Genomic DNA, 21,560 nt, shown 5'->3' on the forward strand with positions numbered 1-21,560 from the left:
TGACGGCGCTTCTGGACCATGTTCATATATGGCCTCCTTTTTGCATGATGGAGCTTTAGTTGGCATCTGCAGATGCCATGGCGTATTGTGTTTACCGACAGTGGTTTCTGGAAGTATTCCTGGGCCCATTTAGTAATGTCAATGACAGAATCATGCAGATGAGTGATGCAGTGTCATCTGAGGGCCCGAAGACCACAGGCATCCAACAAAGGTCTTCGGCCTTGTCCCTTACGGACAGAGATTTATCCAGTTTCTCTGAATCTTTTGATGATGTTATGCACTGTTGATGATGAGCTTTGCAAAGTCTTTGCAATTTGATGTTGAGGAACATTCTTTTTAAAGTATTCCTCTTTATAAAAGTACTTTTTACACACTCTTTCACAGATTGGAGAGCCTCTGCTCATATTTACTTCTGAGAGACTCTGCCTCTCTAAGATATCCCTTTTATAGCTTATCATGTTAGAGACTTACTGTCAATTAACTTAATTAGTTGCTAGATGTTCTCTACGTGCCAACTTTTTTGAGACCTGTAGAAGGCATCAAATTTGAAATGAGCTCATTTAGGGGATAAAAGTGTAAAATTTATCAGTTTAAACATTTGTTATGTTCTCTATGTTCATATTGGCTCATGTGATATGAAAGTCTTTAAGTTTTCATTTTATTCAAATTTAAAAACATCCCAAAAACAGTCCCTTCTGGAGGAACCTCAAAGAAAGAAGCCCAGACACTTATTACAGTGGGACTTACAGTATGTATGTAAATACTAGGGATGGCTGACGTGAAACTGACGTTTCGACACGGTGTCGAGATCCCGAAGCGTAAATGTTTCGAAACACTGCTCCGAAGCGTGATTCGAAACACCCATGTCACGTGACTATGGTGATTCGAAGCTCCGGCGCGTGTCACAAGTGTCTCGAGACGTGTCATACCTGCCGATTTGACGTTTGATTGACAGGATCGGGAACAAATCACACAACAGCATATCTGTCTCAACCTAACTCCCACAAAGTATAAAAGTAGAGTTAACGCATCTTCACTTCGTGGGTTTTTGTGAGAGGAGAGAGATTTTGCGATATAGTGATATTTATAGTGTAATTTGGTTAATTATATTTAGGCTACATTAAAAGTTATTATTAAGATATTGATAGATAGGCTATAGACATTGACAGATAATTAGGATAGATATACTGATACATTCATATAGGCATACATATACATTCATATAAGTTAGATAGTGACAAACACATCAAGTTACAGATAGGATATCATAGGCTAGATGATAGATAGATTATTTCATATTGAAATTACATAATAATGGAAGCTCCACACAAGAGATGCCGGCCCTCTGTGGTGTGGGAGCATTTCCATTTGGAAACACAAAATAAAGTGAGATGTGTGTATTGTGATAGGAAGCTAGCCTACTGTAATAATACGTCATCCATGATGCGCCATTTGAGGAGCACTCATCCTTCCCTTTTGAGGGGTGCAGAGTGTCCCCTGTGAGAGGATTTTTTCAAAGGCTGGAGAAATTATATGTTAATAAGTAGGCTAAGTTAATCAACAGCAGAACAATTAATATTTTTAAATAAAAATCTCTATATTTTAAAAAAGGAAGACATTGTGGCTTGATGTATATTGTATATTTTTCATTACCAAAGTAACACTTATTCACAGTGTTCATTCAGATGTCAGACCCAAGTTTCAAAACTTTACAAGAAGAGAACAATAAAAACACACATTTTAATTGTTTATTATAATTTTGTAAAAGTGACTGCTTCACCCAGGATTCGAACCCACGGAGACATCACTACAATCGAGCATAACAACCACTCCCCCATATCACCTGGTGGCTACACTAACACAACATACATTACAATTCGTCGACGCTGTTTCAGAGCAATACTTGCAAATGCCCACTAGGTGTCACTGTAGAGACAGGTATCGAAACGTTTCGAAGCCTCGACACATTTGCTTCAGTGTTTCACGAAGCCTTGCACTCACTTCACAACTACTGCTAGGGTCACCTATAGTGGACAGCTCTCAGCTGAGATGCCAGATGAAGGCAAACCACCTGATTCTGGACAGTAGCAGATCAGTCCTTCAGGTGAGACACTCAGCAAGCTACTGGGGAAGAGATGAAAACTGATCAGAGCTGTGTTTCCCCAACGCATCGTAAGCTTAATCGTAAACCCATTGAAACCAGTGGAGCTACAATCAACTAAGCTTATGATGCTTTTGGGAAACAGCCCAGACTAGCTAAATTTGAGGACAGGTAAGTGGCATCTGTCTATAAGCACTTTATTTACCACATGAATGTATCACATTATACATACATTTGTGTATTAATAATCAGATAACACCAACAGCAGCAATAATAATAATAATAGACATCTTTATACATAGTTAACCAAGCTGTTGATGATGCAAGGGAAACACGAAGCCATGTCGATGATGTCAGTGCGTGCTCACGCTGTCTCTATGTTGACGTGGCTTCACAGTCTGGTCTGTCTCCATGAACCCAGCAGCTGAAGTAATGAGGCACATAGCGGAAACTGGAGAATGCCATAATAACTAAGGTCAAGCGGACCACATTCGTTTCTCAGGTAAACCGCTCCAAAATGATTAACAGAAGATAATTGAACGCTAGTTTATTAACGTTACCTGAAATCGAGATGGATAGCAAATCACCGTTTGTTGATATAAAGTTTGTTTAGCATCATTAGCACGAGATCATCGACGCTGTTTACTAAAAGGGATTTCAAGGCGTTAAGTATTGTTTAATCACAGTGTGATATGTGTAGCTACAGGAATTTCGGTATTATTCTACATTCTAAGAGACTATTTCGTTTCTTTATTCAGATGAGATATTGAAGTTGTGTTGCATTACACTGGCTAAAATAGAATGCTAACTGAGCTAGCTACTTAGCTTTTACTTTTATAAACCTTACTAAGTGACTTTATTCAATAATTATAGCCGTTTAGCGTTTACTTCTTGTACTTAAAAACTGTTTGGTTAGATGTCTTTATTAGTTTCTTGAATATGAAACGTGTATGTTAATCTTTTGAAGTCATGTTTACATGCTAATACGTGTGTAGCTGCTAGTCAGCGCTACCTGCGAGTTCCAGGCCACGTAAGAAATCCAGTTCACATGAAACACTAGTTAATATTTTTTGTTGTTTCAGCATAAATTAGCTAGTGAAAATTCCTAAAAATAGCGTCTGTCAACGTCGGGCAAGGTCGAATTTGGTCTTATCACCAGTGTTAGCTGTTGTACACTCCAGAGTACTCTGTGGTAGGTTACTAAGATATCCATCCGCGTCTAATTTTCCCTAACCTCAGCTATTTCCAAATAACCTCAGAACCATCAAACATAGAGTAACGTTAGTTTGTCAAGCACACGCGTATCCAACAAAAACTTAATTAATCTGCCTTTTGTTCTTTTTACAGTGAAAAATGACTGGAAGGAACCAGCACAATGGTTTCCAGTTTGCAACCACAGTGCAGCCACACACAGGTGGTTACATGTCTGCTTTTGGAAACAACTCAGAGACTGACTACTCAGAGGAGGATGGAGAGACCTTTGAGCTGCGTTCCAGAGGCAGACAGAGTAATCGCAGAAGCACGTCTACAGATCGCAAGGATGATATTGTCTACTTGATACGAGACATAAAAGAGGGAGATACGCTGATCAGTATTTCTCTGCAATATTTATGTACTGTAAGTCAGAGTTCTCTTCTTGTTTTCTGTTTCAGTATGTTTATAGAAAGGCAGCAGGCATGACCATGAAATCTTATGTGAATGTAAAGTATATTGTTGTATAACATTATACTTGAATTCTAGAATTATACTTGTATTTATGAATTCAGTTTAAAATGTAATCTTTTTTTGTCATTAATTACTCCCCCTCATGTCGTTCCAAACCCGTAGGACCTTCATTCGTCTTCGGAACACAAATGAAGATATTTTTGATGTGCTTTCCTCTAAATGTAAACTAGGTGCAGGGAATGCTTGTTCTGCGTCAGCAGCACCACGCGCATTTGTTGTTTACGTGCAGATCAAAGCAAGAATAAATAGACTGATTGCCCCCTAAAAACAATTAAATAAAAAAAATATTGTATTAAAAACGAAAAAGCGCAAGAATGGATCTTTTAGACATCTGGAGATATGCTTACCCACATCAAAGAATGTATCCGTGGACTAATAATGATCTGACTAAACACTCTCGTATTGATTTTTGGTCAATTTCTGCAAATAGTGCAGATGATGTTGAATTAGTGAAAATTGAAACTTCAGTATTAAGAGATCATAAGGTTATTATGATTAAAAACAACAAAGATGCTGAAAGTCCGGCTGGTCCTAAAACAAACTATTGGAAATTAAATAAAACCTTGTTAGAGAATGAATGGTTATTTTATCGATGTCCTTACTACATTTCTGTGCCTTGACTGTGGTAGGACCCTTGCTGTCTATGGAGGCTCAGAAAGTTCTCGGATTTCATCAAAAATATCTTAATTATGTTCTGAAGATGAACGAAGGTTTGGGTAAACTATCCCTTTAAAGGTGCCATAGAATGCATTCATACAATATTTGAAATTGTTCTGATATCTATATAGAAGGTATGTGGCTTAGGTAAGGGTAAAAATTCTCCAGAAATGGTTTTACATGTCCATTTACAACCCTAGGATTTGTCCCTAGAATGAAATGGTCTGTTCCTACCTTATTAGGAAGGGTCATGATATATGAATAATAATGTTGAGCTCTGCTCTGATTGGCTGTTTCACAGCACAGCTCATTTCAGTAGCTCACACAGCAAACAGATCTCTACTGTCCGGCGTGAATGATGGAGAGATTAGGCATCCAACCTTTTATGTTTGAGCCTGTATCAGACGAAGATACAGATTTTGAGCATCCGTGGTATGAACATGATTGCTGCGAGACCCTGGTGGAGTGAATGAGGCTAGAGAGAGAGTTGTGAGTGAGGGAGCAGACACAGCCTTTGTGTTGCCAGATCCAGCTGTTATAAGCATTGTCTTTTCCACTGTTTTGACACTTTGTAAAGTTAATAAAGTAGGACGTTGCAGTTTAGGTTCAGCTATATCTTTCTCTTCTCTTAATTGCAAAAGATTTTAAGTAATTTTGGTCTGTTTATCGTTTTTTGATTGTTTTAATAGCAATATCTGGCAACACTGCATCAATGATTTGGCTGTGCAGGTCCGGCTGGCCTACGTTATGCAGATGTTGGGGGTGTAAAAATGAATTATCCTGACTCTAACATCAGAGTGGCTGTTATGTTGGGATTCGCCTCTTTTTCAGTGGTCTTTTGTATGCACGAGATTTACATAAGGAGGAAACAATGGTGTTTGAGGCTTACGTTATGCCATTTCCATGTACAAAACTCTTATTATTCTACTATGCCAAGGTAAATACAATTTTCCATTTTATGGCACCTTTAAAGTCCCACTGCAGTCACTAATTTTGTCCCTTAAAACCCATCTTTGATAATCATAATTACATACTTATATTTTCCCCCATGAAAGTAATTTATTCATGTCTTAAAATGGCTTAATTGTAACTCTACACCCTTACGTCATTGAGTATAGGTGGATCTATGAATATGCAAATTATTTCCATCTCCACTCATTCACACAAGCCAGAACCTGCTTCACTTTTCCTTAGTTTCCATAGCAAGTATGGAGAGAGAATTGTGTCTTTATTACATGCGCGAAAATAAATGATCCGAGAGAAAAAAAAAAGTTTGAGAGAAAAAGTTATCACACTGATAGCAAAAAAGCATTTCATGAGAGAAAAAAAAATATTTGAGAGAAAAGGTTTTCATACCAATAGCAAAAAATAATAATATTTGAGACTAAAAAAAGTTTTGAGAGAAAGTATTTTCTCATAGAACATAAAAAAATATACATTTGAATTTTTTTTATTATTTCTGAGAAATAAAATCTCTCTCAAAATACTTTGAAAACTATATTTATTATACATATATATTTTTTGCTATCAGTGTGAAATCATTTTCTCTCTAAAAAAAAGTGTTTTTCTCAAAACGCTTTTCTTTGCTCTCGATGCAATTTCTTGCTCTCGTGTCAGATTTTGCTTTCACTGTGAGAATTGTGTCATGGGCGGGGCCACGTTCCTATTGGCCAGTCGGGTGAGCATCGTCTTGTCTTGGGAGTCGAACTGAATCATTACACCATTGCTCGGTTCACCTGCATGATACCGCCTCTGCCTTATGGCTAGTTTAGTTGAGCACGGACACTCCAATGTTTGGGTAAGATGATGACACACAGCTGGCTTAGCAAGTTCAGCATCACTGAAGATTAAACATTAAAAAATAGCACTCATATTCAGGAATGAATGTGTATTATATTATTTGCTTGCTAATCGCTAGTAAAGCTAACCAGCCATCATGCTAGGTAAACTTGCAAACTCACCTGGTTTATATACTATTTTTAAATCAAATGCCAAATGAATGTTTTGATTTAGATAACTTCACTTACAGTGAAACTTTCACTAGCTTCGTAACGTTAGTTCACTGACAACCGGGGCAATTTCCCCTTCATTAACTTTTTCTCTCAAACTTTTTTTTTTCTCTCGGATCATTTATTTTCGCGCATGTAATAAAGACACAATTCTCTCTCCATAGCAAGAGAATGAATCCATTTAATGTGAATGTATTTAAATTATTGCCTAGAAAGGCACTCCCCTAATAATCAAATATTATTCTGGCAGTAGTTAAATGGGTAATCCATGAAAAATGACACATTACATTCTAAAACATCAATCAGTACCAGGCATCTCGCTTAAGCAACATATACATTATTTTGTTTGCATACAACATTTGCCAAAAAGGGATTATTTTTACAAGCTCTTGTGGGAAATACTTTAAAGATTTTCATGATTTCATGAAAACTAAGGCACTAAACAATGTCCATAAACTAACATTTTAAACTTTTGAGTCCAAAACTCATCCGTTGTCTAAGAACATACAATTCAAACTAAACAGCATATGGAGCTCGTCACAGAGAAGACCATAATTGAAATTGAAATACACTTAAATTATGTAAAGAGGTAAAAAGGTAGTTTTATGCCTGTTTAATGATGCATTTTATTCTTAATAGCTGAACAATAAAATGTTATTATAATTTGGATTTTTCAGTCTAAATCACTTTATACATACATGCAATATTTATGCAGGATTAAATCTTAATGAATCTTGATGACAGTTGTTACTGGTCTTAGTTCATCGGAATCTTACAACGTTCCATTATAATCAGTGAAGCTCTACACTGTACAATTATTTATTTACTTTGTGTCTCCACCTTGTTTGTTATACTCCGCAATGGTGATGACTGATGAATTTGCACATGGTTTGTCCTTAAGCATATTAAAAACACCAGACAATGTTAAAAATGTAATTTTCACCATAGGTGTTCTTTAAAGACCGTATTAAATGAAATTTCACGCATTTAAACGCATGTTATAAGTCTTATTGTGAACTAGACATTTTATCAAATTTATCATGATATGACAAAGCAAAAATATTATATAATGGATAATATTTCCCACTCCAAATTCGGATTGAACAGGTCACATTAAAAGCTTATGTAAAATATGCGTTATAGGCACTCCTGTGATGGCCCACAAACTGAATTATACATTAACGTTACATGCTATGTTGATTTGCTGCTGAAAACAAATTTCTGCTTCACATTACACCCCATAATAACAGGTACTTCCTGACCTGTTTGGGACACGTCTAGCTCTGTATTTTCCACAATTACTCCATGTCTCTTAGTTGTTCTGATATGTAAAAACAAAGCAGTCCTTCCCCCAAATAGCTGCCCAAATATATATATATATATATATATATATATATATATAAGGTTGTTGTCAGGGCTTTATTGCACTGATTTTCATTCTTGTTATCTCAGGTTGCAGACATAAAGCGGGCCAACAGTCTTCTAACGGAGCAGGACTTCTTTGCGCTGCGTTCCATAAGGATACCTGTGAGAAAATTCAGCTCATTCACAGAAACTCACAACACCACTCCCCACAAAAGCAGCTCACCTGGCGGCACTCGTAGAATCTCAGAAATCCCGATTTCTGGAGCTTCCTTAGATTCATCATCCTCTTCTTCATCTGTGGACAGCGTGGAGTGCTTCCTGCAGGAGAAGGACAAGGACATAGAACTTCTTGTCAAGTCGTCTGCCCCTTCCAGGAGTGGCCTGAACGAGGTTGTGTTCTCGCTGGAGCAGCCGCTTTTGGGAGATCCCGAGCGTAGACCAGCACAAAAGAAAGACCCATACTATGGTGCTGACTGGGGAATGAGATGGTGGACCGCAGTTGCCATCATGTTGGTCGTGGGCATAGTTACACCTGTTTTTTACCTGTTGTACTATGAAGTTTTGATGAAATCAGATGTTAGCCACCATACTACCATTGACTCTATCAGGCCTGGACCAACACAGGCAGCTGCTGCTGAGCCTCATGGGTTACCACGGACCAGTGCTGCCTCTCACATACAGCCTGCTCCTAAACAGCAACATTTTGTGAAGCATGAAGAGGAAACATAAAGGGGCACTTAAATCACAAGGGAATTGATTTGGAGGCATTAATGGAAGGTATAAGCAGAACCACATTTTAAAAATGAAATTAACTGAAACACGTGAGAGGATCGAGTAATCACGAAATGATTCCAGTCCTGTCAGCATTTTCCCTTGATGCATTTTGCACAGTTGATTGCTGGTTTTGTTGTGTGTGTGTCACTCATGAGCCAGTGCATTTCTCTGTACCTCTATTAAGCTCGTGGTTTGCATCAATGGCAAACAGCTGATATATTGTTTAAGATATTTGCTGCCACTGTCTGGTTGTCAGGGAAATAAACATGGTAATTTATTTTAGAAAATGTAGAATCCAGATTCAGTATTGGAACTTAAAAAAAAAAAGTTGCAGGTTTTAAATTTTTAAACTTTGCTTGTAAAAAAGAAAAACAAAACTTAATGGAACCATAATGGAGTCCTGTTTTTTCTTCTAGCAAGAGCACAGGGATGATTTGTAAAATATTCTCAAACACGTTCGATTCCATTGAAGTAGCAGAGATGTAAGCATTTCTATGAAACATGGAGTACACTGATTGACATTTGAACAGTATGTGCCTTCATCCTGTAGACGCAGGTTGAAAATAAAGGAATTATATTTTAGTATCTGAATCTCCTAATTATTTTTAAGCTTTTAATTTTATAATCTTTTAGCTTAAATGATACCAGTATAGACAATTATCTACATAATTATGCTGAATCTTATTTTTATACCTGTAACACTGGGGTCTTTGTAGACATTAACCCCCGGTTTCACAGACAAGGCTTAAGCTAGTCCCAGACTAAAATGCATGTTTGAGCTGTCTCAACTGAAAATAACTTGCTCTGACATATCTTAAAATGTCAGTATCATTGTTCTGTGTCAAGATGCACTCCTTAATGTTTTCTTCTAAGGCATTTTTTGTAAAAGTTGCTTAAATATCTTAAATTTAACTAAAACCTAGACCTGGCTTAAGCTAAGCCCTGTTTGTGAAACCGGGCCTAAGTGTATCAACTAAATCTAGTGTTTTTATATAGTACATACGTATTGATGCATATTAGTTCTTGTGCACTATATAATTTGCATGATTTTTATGATGTTTAAAAAACTAAGTGTTTTTTGTTTGCTAGTAAGTGGCTTCATCCATGTTGTCGTCACTTCCTCCCCCGTGTAACGTAATAAGAAAAACGTAATATTAATATGTAATTTAAAGAAATAGTTTAATTTAGCTCAAAGGGAATCATTTATGATTTTATAGGGATTTGAACAGAATCACTGTTACGGCGATTCACTGAACGAGCCGTATAACAAACTCTGCACTAACTCTGCAAACTCTGTCTGATTGGCTGGAAGTTCAGTAGTCTTTGAAGTGAGGTCTTGGGCATTGGCTGAGGATGCGGCGTTGGTCTGGTTGAAGTTTGAAGTGAGTGCAGTCAGAGCTGAACTTTGTAGCAAACTTACATTAGAACACGAAACTCCACGGAAAGAAAATAAACTAAAGTAAAAGAATAAAATTATGTAACGAGACTAGGTGGCTTTCTTCTCATTATGGTAGCAGCTGGCACGTGGGCCAGAGCACACTCAAAGAACAGCACGCGGTGGCAAAAGAGAAGGGCGTAAGAGAAAAGAGAGAGTTTGATGGTGTCCTGAGTTTCTAAACTCTGCTTTCACACCGTCCCATCTGGACGTCTTGACCAATTAGATACTGTCCATGCTTGGGGTATTGCTTTGTTTCTCCACCCCACTAATAAATCGTTATTATCTGTTCAGTCAGAGGGCCGAACTTTACAGGCTCTTGCAAGGTATAATTTTGAACATGATTTCTATAACAAGACTATGATGCATTTGGCACAGAATTGATTGGAAAAAACATTTAAAGCATGAAGTTTCAAACTCATACATACCAAACATGAATATGAATCCTTCAGCTATTACCACTACATACACAATGAGTGATTAAAACAAGGATATTCAAATGTGTGGATTGCATACATAATATGCAGTTATGCATAGAAATTATTAGTTTCATTAAAAATGAAAGTCTTGTATGTAGTTCTATGGAGAACGAATGCATGTTCTTTTAGACAAAGGAATTTTGGTTTGGTCTGTCTTCTATGTGTGGAGACCTGCCCAAGAGAGTCTGTAGCTCGTGATTTTCTATCACAGGTTTACATGTAACCATCAGTCTTGATTACTTGCAACAAATTTTACAGTCTTTTCCTGAATTGGAATTATCAATATTGGAATTATCAGTGTTCTTTTGTCTCAATGTTGCAAGCTGTTTTGGGAAAGAGGCTTGCTGGTTAGGCTTTCTTCAGGCTAGCTGGTGCTAGGACCTGGACAGATTTATGACATCCTGTTTCTTGGAGCCTCTCTTTGTGGAATCTCAGCTTCTCATGTTTCGATGTTCTGATGGAATCTTAACTTTGTCTGATTCAGTCTCTGATATCTTACACCCGTAATCATCACCATCTTCAAAGTAGTTTGCTATGTAGTCATTTTCCTATGGGAAGAACAAAAAAATTTGATCATATATTAAGTGCTTTTAGTGCTCTGGAATTCTAAGTACATTTGTTATTGATCATTCAAACATGACTGTTGTGTACTAAAATACTCTGCTGTCAAAACAGTTGCACTAAAATAGTTTTCCCTGTAACTGAAACCATGTTAGATCTATGCAGGTACTTGGTTGTGCACTTGACCAATGATGTGACGGGAATGCCATAAGGTATGTTAATGAATGAATACCACAGAAAAATAAACACCACTCACACACCTGAATGGCAGGTGCATCAGATAAAAATATTAGTAAATAAATAAGAAAATAGTGTCACTAAAGGACAAGTCAAAGACAAAGTAGAATTCTACCCTATTTGAAAAGCGGCTTTTAGCTTTGCACTGACACATTTTGTTGTGAAAATCACACCAGTCTCATGCTTAAGCAAGCACTATTTAAGTGTTATAGTTAGACTAAAGTTTAAATTAAAAATGAAAATTTCTGTGTTAATGTACAACATGCTACAGATGCTGTTGAGAAAGAATCATTTAACCTGAAAAAATCCTGCTATTAGTAAAAGCTTTTACCTCTTCATCATATTCTCCTTCAATTTCTTCTTCCTCCCCTTCCTCGTCATCTTCTTTTGTCCCTCCCTCGGCTTCATCATCCTCGTCTGATTTTACATCTCCCTTCTTTTCAAGTTCCTTAAAAACAAATGAAAGTGAGACAACAGCACAATCCAAACGTATATGGTTGCAGTGAAACAAGATATAATAGTTCAATTAATAAGTTTAGTATGTGATTATAACATGAACGTACATCAAGTTTATTCAACACTTCTTCCTTGTCCTTACTTGAGATCTTTGCATTTTTCTTAGTATCTAAATATTAAAATTATTTACAAGTTATTTAAAAATGCTGTTTGTTTAAAGAGGGATTCTGCATTTTGTGAAATTACCTCTTTTCTTTCTAATCTTCTTTTGTGGCTTCAGCTCTTTTGGAAGACAGTTCCAATCTACAAAGCAAGTTTATAATTTGTCTGAAATCAGCCAATGGTACTCATAAGCGATTCCTGTATTACCTGGTGCCCATTTGTCATCTTCAATTCTTTTAATCTCTCTTGTGTATTTCTCCTTGTACCTCTCCACATCTGTGAATTATACTTGTGAGCACATTGGCAAACACTTTAAACAGAAGATAACTCTTAACTTCAAAATTTCAGACTTTTCTTATTTTAAGTAACATCATAAACAAAATAAAAATCTATTAAAATCACAGCTATTTTCAAGGTTATGCTATCCCTAATCAGTTATACTATTTCACTTAAACAGAGTTAAATAGATTTCATGTCTTAAGGCCCTCAGTGCTCTCACTCATAGTCATCTACTTTTACAATATGATTATCTCAGAAATACAAAACCCCTAGTAGGAAGCAATAGGTATTATATGTTACCAAAATTAAATAAAGGCTTCTACTCACTTCCCTTTCCTGCATGGGGTGTTATGTTAAATGGGAGGTCTTTCATTCGTCCTCTCATCTCTTGTTTCAAAGCTCTCATATAGTCTTCGTCCTCTCCAGCTTTCAAAGGACTTGGTTTACATTCAATTTGCTGAAAAGGAGCATAGAATCATGTCCTAGGTGCTGTAATGCATTTCCCTAAAACTGAAAAAAAAAGCAAAAGTCAGGGCTTTCTGAATAATGACTATCTGACCTTAACTGAAGCAGATTTTAAAGTTAAGAGGGAAATAAAGAATTAAAAAAAAAAACTCACTGGGAAGAGTGGAGTTGGCCCTCTCTGGGTTTCTGGCATGGGCCCTCTGGTGAGACCCAGGGCCTCTATGTTGAAGGTGAATGCTGCTATTCCTCTGCCCTTTCCTGCCATTTTGGTCAGTCAAATATGCCTTACATTTCCTGGGTGATTGATGAGGGGGCTGATAAAGTAACTGGCATTGCAGCAACAGTTATTTAAGGTGCAACTGCTTACCTTGTTCCATTACGGCTTTTGGACGAATATAAATGAGTAGGCAATTAAATTGTATTTTAGATGATTAATATGCATGACTTGGGTGATGCGTATTGCCGCATTGACCAATAGTATTTCGACTCTCCAGCACGTCATTTCGTTACGCTCGATGACGCGCTACGCTTGCGGAACAGGGTGTCAGCGTCCTTTCTGCGGCTGCAGCAGCTAGGATTTGAAACCATAATTATAGGTTAACAGCCATACATTTAACCTTATATGCAGTAATAACCTCTTGAATGTATTGGAGATGTCTGCAACTGACTGGTACGCGCACAAGTCGCTGGAAAATGGCGTGTTCTGGATCCAGGAGAGGTTTTATGAATCGGGGAACAGGGCGAATATCTGGCTTATACGCGGGTCCCATCAGGACGTGGTCATAGATACCGGACTGGGTTTACGGAGTCTGCCTGAATACATCAATAGTAAAGGGCTGCTAGGGGACGACTCGAAGCGCAAGAACCCGCTGTTAGCCATTGGCACGCATGTGCATTTTGATCATTCGGGTGGGCTGCATCAGTTTCAACAGGTGGGCGTGCACAAGGCGGAGGTGGATGCTCTGGCTAACGGTGACAACTTCGAGACCGTGACATGGTTATCTGACCGCGAGATCGTGGAGGATCCAGCGCCTGGTTGGCGAGCAAGACAGTACAGAGTCAAGGCGGTTACGCCAACACATATATTACAAGAAGGTGGGCTATTATACTCTTTGCAGGATTATAATGCTATTATAATGCATGCATCACTGTAAATATGTGTGTGCACACGTGCACACATATACATATACATATACATACATACATACATACATACATATATACACACACACACACTATTGCATAAGTTGCTCCAGTATACAGTAGGACAATGCACTGAATTGCATGACTTCATTCTGGGCAGCCTTGCAAAATATCTTTGAAAAACTCTTGAGAAAGATCGAAACAAATCAGATCATGATTGACTCACCAGTCAGTGTCAGTGGTTAGTGAAAAGCAAACTCACTGTCTAATGTGGCTTCATAAGCTCCTTGATGGTGGAAATAACACCATTATAGTGGACCATTGGCGGAAACCCAGCAGAATCAGAGTAAAGCTCTGAGTAAATCACACATGACCTCCTCCCCATAATTCTCTGTGAATGGACTGTTTTGCAGTGAGTTGTACTATTGCATATGAATAGATGTTCAGTCAGTGGACAATCTAGGCCTATTTTTTTCATGCCAGCACATCTTCAGATGTTAAGTTGACACACAGAATGTCTATAGTGAGTATTGTATTGTATTGTTTACTAAAGTGTGTTTTTTAAAGCATAGATATAGTTAAATTTAGTTATAGTTAAAAAGTTATTCTTAGCTGAAAATATTTAATCGGTAAGAAAGTACTCATTGTGAATGCAGTGAAAATAAAATAATTTATACCGATTCTTATCAAGTGATTGACTGTAAAAGTCATGGAAATCTGTTACGGAAAAGGTGTGTGTACCCTGAATTATTTCTGTGCCTTTAACCCCTCTTGTAAATATTGGTGGATGTTTAAAGGCATAGCTTAGACAGATGTAATCACTGTGTGTTATAACAGCTTATATTCAGCAAACACACATATTTGCTTTTAGAAGTATATGATTAAAATCTTTTAACTCAACATTTTTGTTCTTGGACCAGGATATCAAAGCTGTACTAATGATAAACTAACCCTTACCTCTACCTAACGTACCTCACAAATCCTTCCCTGTTTCATAACTTGTGCATCAGTCGATACAGCTTCTGCTGTGTCAGTGCTGCAATGCAGTGACAATATCCAGTTCCCACATTCCACATTTCCTTCTTTTCCTCCTCCTCCAGGCGACGTTATCAACCTTGGGGACCGACAGCTTACTGTTCTCCACATGCCGGGCCATTCCAGAGGCAGCATTTGTCTCCATGACAAGGAGAACAAAATGCTGTTCAGTGGAGACGTGGTCTATGATGGTTCCATGATCGATTGGCTTCCATACAGCCGGATCAGTGACTACATTCGTAGCTGCGAAAGGCTGGTTGAGTTGGTTGATAAAGAGGAGATTGACCAGGTCATGCCTGGCCATTATCATACTTTTGGTAGCAAGCGTCTACACCGGTTAGCCTCCAACTACATTGCAAGTGCCGGCGCCTGCCACAGAGCCTCCACCTGCTTGGTGAAGTCCATTGCCAGCCTGGCACTTCGAGCCTCCAACTCGAGAAGTGCCTGTTAGTAGTAATGAAAAGGACTACTATGCAACAACGTCATTGCAGACCTCAATATATGAAAACACTGAGCAAAACAGTGTGCTAATGATATACAGAATACCGTTTGATAGTATTATTTGTGATCAAGGAAAAAAAAAAATGCTGCATACTATCCATCAAAAGCATCAAGAACAATTGTAGACATTGTCATATTTTAAAGGTGCTGTTTGTAATTTTGGACAATAATGTGTAGAGATATCTGAAAGACTACCAAAAAAAAAAACTAAATTGTTGAGCAGTCCAATATAGTAATATGCCCAAACCAGTTGTGCAAATCCAGCACCACAGCCCATTTCATCAGTCAACTCAATCACACAGTCAGACTTTACAGATGCATTTTTTTGCAATTGTACCAATTCATTTTTTTTTAACTCTAAATAATAATAACAATAATAATAGCTCTAAAAAATAACTGTAATTATTGTTGTTAATTAATAATAATAATTATCGTTATTAATAATTGTTAATATTAATAATACATTATAATTACAAAGTATAATAATTTTAGTATTATTATAGTTAATTTGTTTTAATTAGTTTTGATTTATGTTTTCATTATAATTTTAGGTAGCATTATACCATTTTTCATTAGTATTGTTATTAGTATTATTATTGTATTTATTTTTTACTTTAATAATTCTATGTGCTTAAGTTGTTTGGGCTAAAGAAATATTAATAATAATTCAAATGGTTTTGGACTCATTTTGGAAATTTATTTGGACTCAGTATTATATTTTCAATTCCATTTGGGTCACTAGTAATGCAGAAATTCCACACTGCACCTTTCATGAAGAATATCAGTATATAAACACTTGGTAACTGTAAGGTTTACACAGGTAAAGACTTAGTATGTCTAGAGATAAAAAAAAAAAAAATCCCTTGTAAGAAAATTTGTAGCAGATATAATCTTCCAGTCACCTCTTAAAGTAATCTGATCTGTTTCAGATGAATTATCTTTGAAGAGACAGCGATGTGTTAGTTAAAATGGGAGACAAGATCAATTAGTAGCCAACTGTTGACTTGTTCTCGATGGCAGTATCTGCATGAGATATTGATGTAGCACAGCATGGACACAGCGTCATTCTATTATTCTATAGGCTCACAGTGAATTGTTGTGGTCGAAGTGCATTATTAACAAACAAAATCATGATCTTTTAGCGGCAGTCATATTAGTCAGGAAAAATGACTAGCCTTGACTGAAAGATGCTGAACAAGGATTTTTGTTTGGTTTAGTTTCATATCACTGCCTCCATACTAGTAGTTCTCTTTGCTGTGTGCTTATTTGCAAACTGCACAATTACTTTGATTTATTTGTTTTAGTCATTTTTATATTAAAGCACATAAGTCAGCGTGGGTGACAGTAGGTAGTTTGTGGAAAGCCAAATGCTGTTTTTCTCTCTCAGTAATTGACTGCCTTAGTTTAATCTGACATAAGTGTAAGGGCCTCCTCTTTAGTGTTCAAATGTGAAAAAGGAACACATTTTGTGACTGTATGAAATGAAATGATGTATACAATGATGTGTTGGTGGAGCTATGAGAATGGCTAACATCGTCAGTCATTTATGTTGCCAAACTACAAATATGCTGCTTGACTTTTTTGATGTAATTTTCATAATGTTGACATGTCATTTTCACATCATAAATTGGAGAGTAGAATGTATTTGTGTGAATGTGATGGACAGCAATATATATTCTGAATCTACAGTTGAAGTGAGCTTGTACAGTATATGTGCACTATGTTTCTGCTCAGGGATCCCTTGAATCCAGGCAAAATGAGCAGATCTATACATGCAACACTATATTTAGTGCCTCTTGGAGAGTAAACAAACTAATACCTCGCAATGCCGTGACAACAGCTGTTGTAATACCCAGGCACCTGTTTAAAAATATACTCACTTTCAATTCTGTATACATTGGGTCTCTGTGTTATTCTTCTCTTTCTATGTTTGTTGATATTATTTAATTGATGCTAAAAATGTAGCTGTGCAATGTGTTAAGAGAAAATGTCACTGTTATATTGGTATTTTACCCATGTGAGCAGAAGTAGTACAACCACAAGATGGAGACATTGACCCTGTTATGCCGGCACATTTCCATTCGCTTTGAAATGGAGCGATGAAGTAGATGAGCATCAAACTAAAGTCAGTGATATTTGGCAGCAAACCCTCCATTTTAAAATTCCCCAAATAAGTTGGCACTTCCTTCTTTTTAGAAACTTGACATTTTCTCACATATCACTAACCGCAAGCCTTATCCCCTTAGGCTAGTCATGATGGATTGGATGTGACATTAATTTCCTTACAAATCTCTTGAAATATTTTTTGGGCCAAGTTTTGTTCTGGCACTGTGTCTTTTGAAATGCATACGTTTGGCAGTCACGGATCTGGTTGAAATTCCAAAGTACTGTTTGACACGGATTTCCGTCAGGGTGAATTGATGGCTGTTGACAGATGGCTAATTATATCCAGGGGACTATTTGTCTGACTTGACCTACAAGAGGTGGTTACTGTTATTTTTAAAGGTGATAGGGCTCAAATGAAATGATGAAGGAGTTTCCATGAAAAAAAAGGAACAGGCTCTATTCGCAAACAAGCTTGATTAGATTTTGCTCAGCCTACATGACGGATGTAGAAATGGATTTTGTCCTTTTGGCTTGAATTCTCATACTTCGGATATCTCACATGGTTTATATTAAAGATGGTGGAGATTTGCTGTAATAGTTCAGCGTCGTTATTGATTTTGAATGAAATAGCCACAGCAGGCTTCTTGCGTGGTTTGTATGTATGCTCTTTCCTGGACCTAGAAAACATTGAGAAGTATTGACCAGAAAGTTGACAACTGAACCGAAACCGTAAACATGGAAAGGAAACCCCAAACAAATGCTGCATTGTTTCTAGACCTACAATTGAACTATAATGTCGTCTTGCATTAGTGAAAGTGATAGAGAGCCTGTAACTAACGTGCCAGATTTCGTCAACTTTTCTCCTCTCCCGCTGGCTGTTTTTCCCTCTAACCCCACTTCAGTAACAAGACATTGTATCCCGCAGGCAGCCAGATGGACATTTGATGCGTGGTCGCCGCCGGGGAAGCGTTGTTTGACATTCAGCTGCTCCCTATATTATCTGCTAATTGACAGCCCCTATCTGCCCTCCGGCGAGCCAAGATGACACGTGTGGGAAGGACCGAGGTGAGGAGAAAATAGGGAAGTGCCAATCACCAACAGATTATCAAGAGCGAAAGGATGGTAATGGAGCCTTAATCTGACCTGGCTGCTGCAGGTTTAATGGGTTAATGGTTGATGGTGCAACAACACCAATATGATGACCTCTTCCTCCAAAGTACTAAAGAAATACTCATTGAAACTCACTGTATTTAAGTCTTTCAGATCTGCAATATCGTTGAGGTCTATGAAACTGTGGTGTTCTGTTTGCCATTTTAAAGTTTGAATGAAAGGAAAATTCACCCTATTATAAATGCATGCTATTGATCTTACTGTAAACGATTCCTCAATGCAAATGTTTTATTTACCCCCCCCCCAAATCTTCCAGTAAAACTACAAATTTCTCTCTGGTGACGTATGCCAGACATCAATCTGCTTAAACCCGTCCCTTTCTTACAACCGATTACAAACTCACCTTCGGATCTGACTCCATCCAACTCAGGAATAGAACCTGCCCCACGTTTTTCATTTTTCCATATTCTGCTTCACTCGTATGTATGTCACAAATGATCTGTCGCTTCCTTCCTTTTATTGCAACTGAAGTTTTCGAAATTGCTTGTGATCACCCTCTTTGTGACGGTTGCATGCTCTTGCTTTGAGGTGGGCCAGGATGCTTGACTATTTGTGATGTCAAATATTTAGTTAACAAAATTTAGTGGTGACAAAATTATCATGTAACTTCTTTGAGAGCATTTTGACATGCTTCAGCTTGCCAGCAGTTAGCTTGAAAAAACCTTCTCATATAATTTTTGTATTTTATTTATATTAAAGACAGTCTGATCAATTCGAGCAGTGCTTTGAGCAGTGCTCCCATTTTTATGCAGAAACTACAAGTGTAGGCTATTTGTGAGGTGTTGTGGGGACACTGAATTCAACTGGCCTTCACTAATATCGAGATACTGAGCTGGCGTATATGCAAAGAAATTATGTCCAATAAGCCCAGTCTCCAGCAGCAACATACAGGAAACCTAGAGCGAACAATGCCAGACACTAGTCACTGCAGTAGTCTGGCTATCCTGGAATGGAATCGCTTCCCTTCTCTTGTGTGACTGTAGTGAGACATAAACTATTGATGTGGTTAAACAGAGATTTGGGTTCAGGCAGCAGATTTGGAAAGTCGGGTATTGGGTGACGCAAGGATTTCTGTCAGGCAGACATGAGTAGTCTGACAGTTTGTGACAAGAAACTTCCATAGTCTGGTGGTTTTAGCATGGATTCTCTTTAGCTCCGCTCCAGAAGTTAGGAGTGTGAACATGTCATGAAAAGGGTACAAGGGATCCTGCTTCATGCTGCTGCACTTCCATTTGCTCCTCTCAGTGTAGATCTCTCAACAACAGGCTCCTGCAATGAACTAGGACTTTTCTATTTGCTACAGATCGTGTCTGTTCTTTTTTTCAGTTTTGTTTGTAAGGTGCTTTTCACAGTTCGCATTGTTGTTAAAGGGATTCTGTCATCCTTTATACACCCTCATGTCTTTCCAAACCTGTATGACTTTATTTCTTCTGCAGATCACAAGAAGATGTTTTAAAGAATGATGACCAAACAGTTGTGGTGACCAGTAATCCATTGTCATTTCTCAAAGTTATCTTCTTTTATGTTCCACAGAAGAAAGTAAGTCATGCAGGTGAGTAAATTATGCCATTTTTGGGTGAAATATTCATTTAAGCAGCTTTATGGGAAATTGTTTCAGCTCTGAACTGGTTAAATATTTTGTTTTTGAATGCCTGGAATTGGAAATGATTTGCTTTTCATGAGTCTCTCATGTAATGCTTTACATTAGTGATTTGATTAAAATGGGGGCATTGATGTCTTTGGACCATACCAGTATCATTTAACCACCCAGTGAACTGAAACTCGAGGCCCTTCCAAGTTTTGACTACTTACTGGATCAAACTGATCCCTCTAAACCTTGTTTTATGAACATATTTATCAGTGTTGTCTTACAATTTATAGTGTATTTATTGATGGAACGATTTTAACTGAAAGTGAAATGGCATGACAAGAGACAAGCCTAATTATGAACAATAAATTCAGAAGCAATAAGTTCTGAAACATTCTCTGGCAAATCACACCCTATACCATCACTGTGAAAAAGTAATTTCCCTCAACCACCCAGGCACAGCTGAACAATGAGACTAGAGGATTAAACAGTCATTCTCTCTTGGAGTGAAGAACAAAGGGAAAAGGGGAAATATGGTTTGTTTAAGCTGCCCACAATTTCATTTTGTGGATATTTCTGACATGATTTCCATAAGGGGGGATTTTTCGTTCAAGATTTCTACTGTCGCCATCAGACATCACGTCATCTTGTTTCTGGAGCACAAAACCTTTTTTCCTCTCCTCGGTTTCTGATTAAATCTTTGCTTTATTGTGGATGGATCTTCACATTTGGAAACCACAGGGGAATGTTGGAAGTTGCTAATTTAAGTACGTTTTTGCCTTTTTCTCTTTAGAAGATTTCTTAAAAGAAAAGGAAAAAAGAGAAGGAGAGAAGTACAATATTTGCTTTGAGTCTGGTACAGTCTGGCTCCATAGCAGCTCAAATGGCTCATTTTATTCTCAAGATGAGGAAACATCTGTGTCTCTCTGAAATTGGGACATTACATGGAAAAAAAACTGCCTTTGGTCAATGCCCTGTGGAGTCTAAATAACAATTTTCCGTTTTATTTCCATTGAGTTACCACAATATTTATTTTGTAAAGCCTGGAACCAGTGACACTGAGTTTCAGGCAGAGTCTGAGAACTATTTATTTACAATGCTTAAATTTTCTTTCATAACTACTACAAATACCTGCAATGAGAGTAACACTCCAAATCAGTGCATCTCAAATAAGGGCTCCTTATTTCTGTGTTTTAGTACTTTTAATATTTGTAATACTACTATAGTATTAATGTTACCTCGGCTTTCTCCCGTACATGGTTGTAATTATTTTAGTGGTCAGTGATCTTTGAAGTCCCAATGAAACTGAAAT

General features: G+C 37.5%; 3 protein-coding genes across 3 annotated transcripts; 2 read left to right on the forward strand and 1 right to left on the reverse strand.

Annotated features, from left to right (window-relative positions):
• Window positions 1-2,403: 2,403 nt before the first annotated feature.
• LOC306871069 (lysM and putative peptidoglycan-binding domain-containing protein 3-like) lies at window positions 2,404-11,680 on the forward strand. The gene is made up of 3 exons (XM_079418757.1): window positions 2,404-2,603; window positions 3,449-3,718; window positions 7,945-11,680. Exons 2-3 carry the CDS (start codon window positions 3,455-3,457, stop codon window positions 8,584-8,586), a joined length of 906 nt encoding a protein of 301 aa, XP_079274883.1. The 5' UTR covers window positions 2,404-2,603; window positions 3,449-3,454; the 3' UTR covers window positions 8,587-11,680.
• On the reverse strand, window positions 9,750-12,970 carry LOC306870738 (DNA-directed RNA polymerase III subunit RPC7-like; the record flags this gene model as incomplete). Its single annotated transcript, XM_079418164.1, has 8 exons — window positions 9,750-9,751; window positions 11,045-11,093; window positions 11,675-11,791; window positions 11,907-11,968; window positions 12,046-12,102; window positions 12,169-12,237; window positions 12,568-12,697; window positions 12,860-12,970. Coding segments are annotated over 8 exons (597 nt in total).
• mblac2 (metallo-beta-lactamase domain containing 2) lies at window positions 11,905-15,665 on the forward strand. The gene is made up of 2 exons (XM_079418758.1): window positions 11,905-13,800; window positions 14,949-15,665. The coding sequence occupies exons 1-2, from the start codon at window positions 13,359-13,361 to the stop codon at window positions 15,332-15,334; spliced, it is 828 nt and encodes a 275-aa protein (XP_079274884.1). The 5' UTR covers window positions 11,905-13,358; the 3' UTR covers window positions 15,335-15,665.
• The last annotated feature ends 5,895 nt before the right edge of the window (window positions 15,666-21,560 follow it).

This window comes from Barbus barbus, assembly GCF_936440315.1.
Source record: "Barbus barbus genome assembly, chromosome: 6".
In the NCBI taxonomy this organism is placed as follows: Eukaryota; Metazoa; Chordata; class Actinopteri; order Cypriniformes; family Cyprinidae; genus Barbus; species Barbus barbus.

Excerpts from the sequence above, each read along its gene's own strand:
- LOC306871069 (XM_079418757.1), top strand. The coding sequence starts at position 3,455 with ATGACTGGAAGGAACCAGCACAATGGTTTCCAGTTTGCAACCACAGTG. Across the intron at positions 3,719-7,944 it reads CTCTGCAATATTTATGTACT|GTTGCAGACATAAAGCGGGC; the intron begins GTAAGTCAGAGT and ends TTGTTATCTCAG.
- mblac2 (XM_079418758.1), top strand. The coding sequence starts at position 13,359 with ATGTCTGCAACTGACTGGTACGCGCACAAGTCGCTGGAAAATGGCGTG. Across the intron at positions 13,801-14,948 it reads AACACATATATTACAAGAAG|GCGACGTTATCAACCTTGGG; the intron begins GTGGGCTATTAT and ends CTCCTCCTCCAG.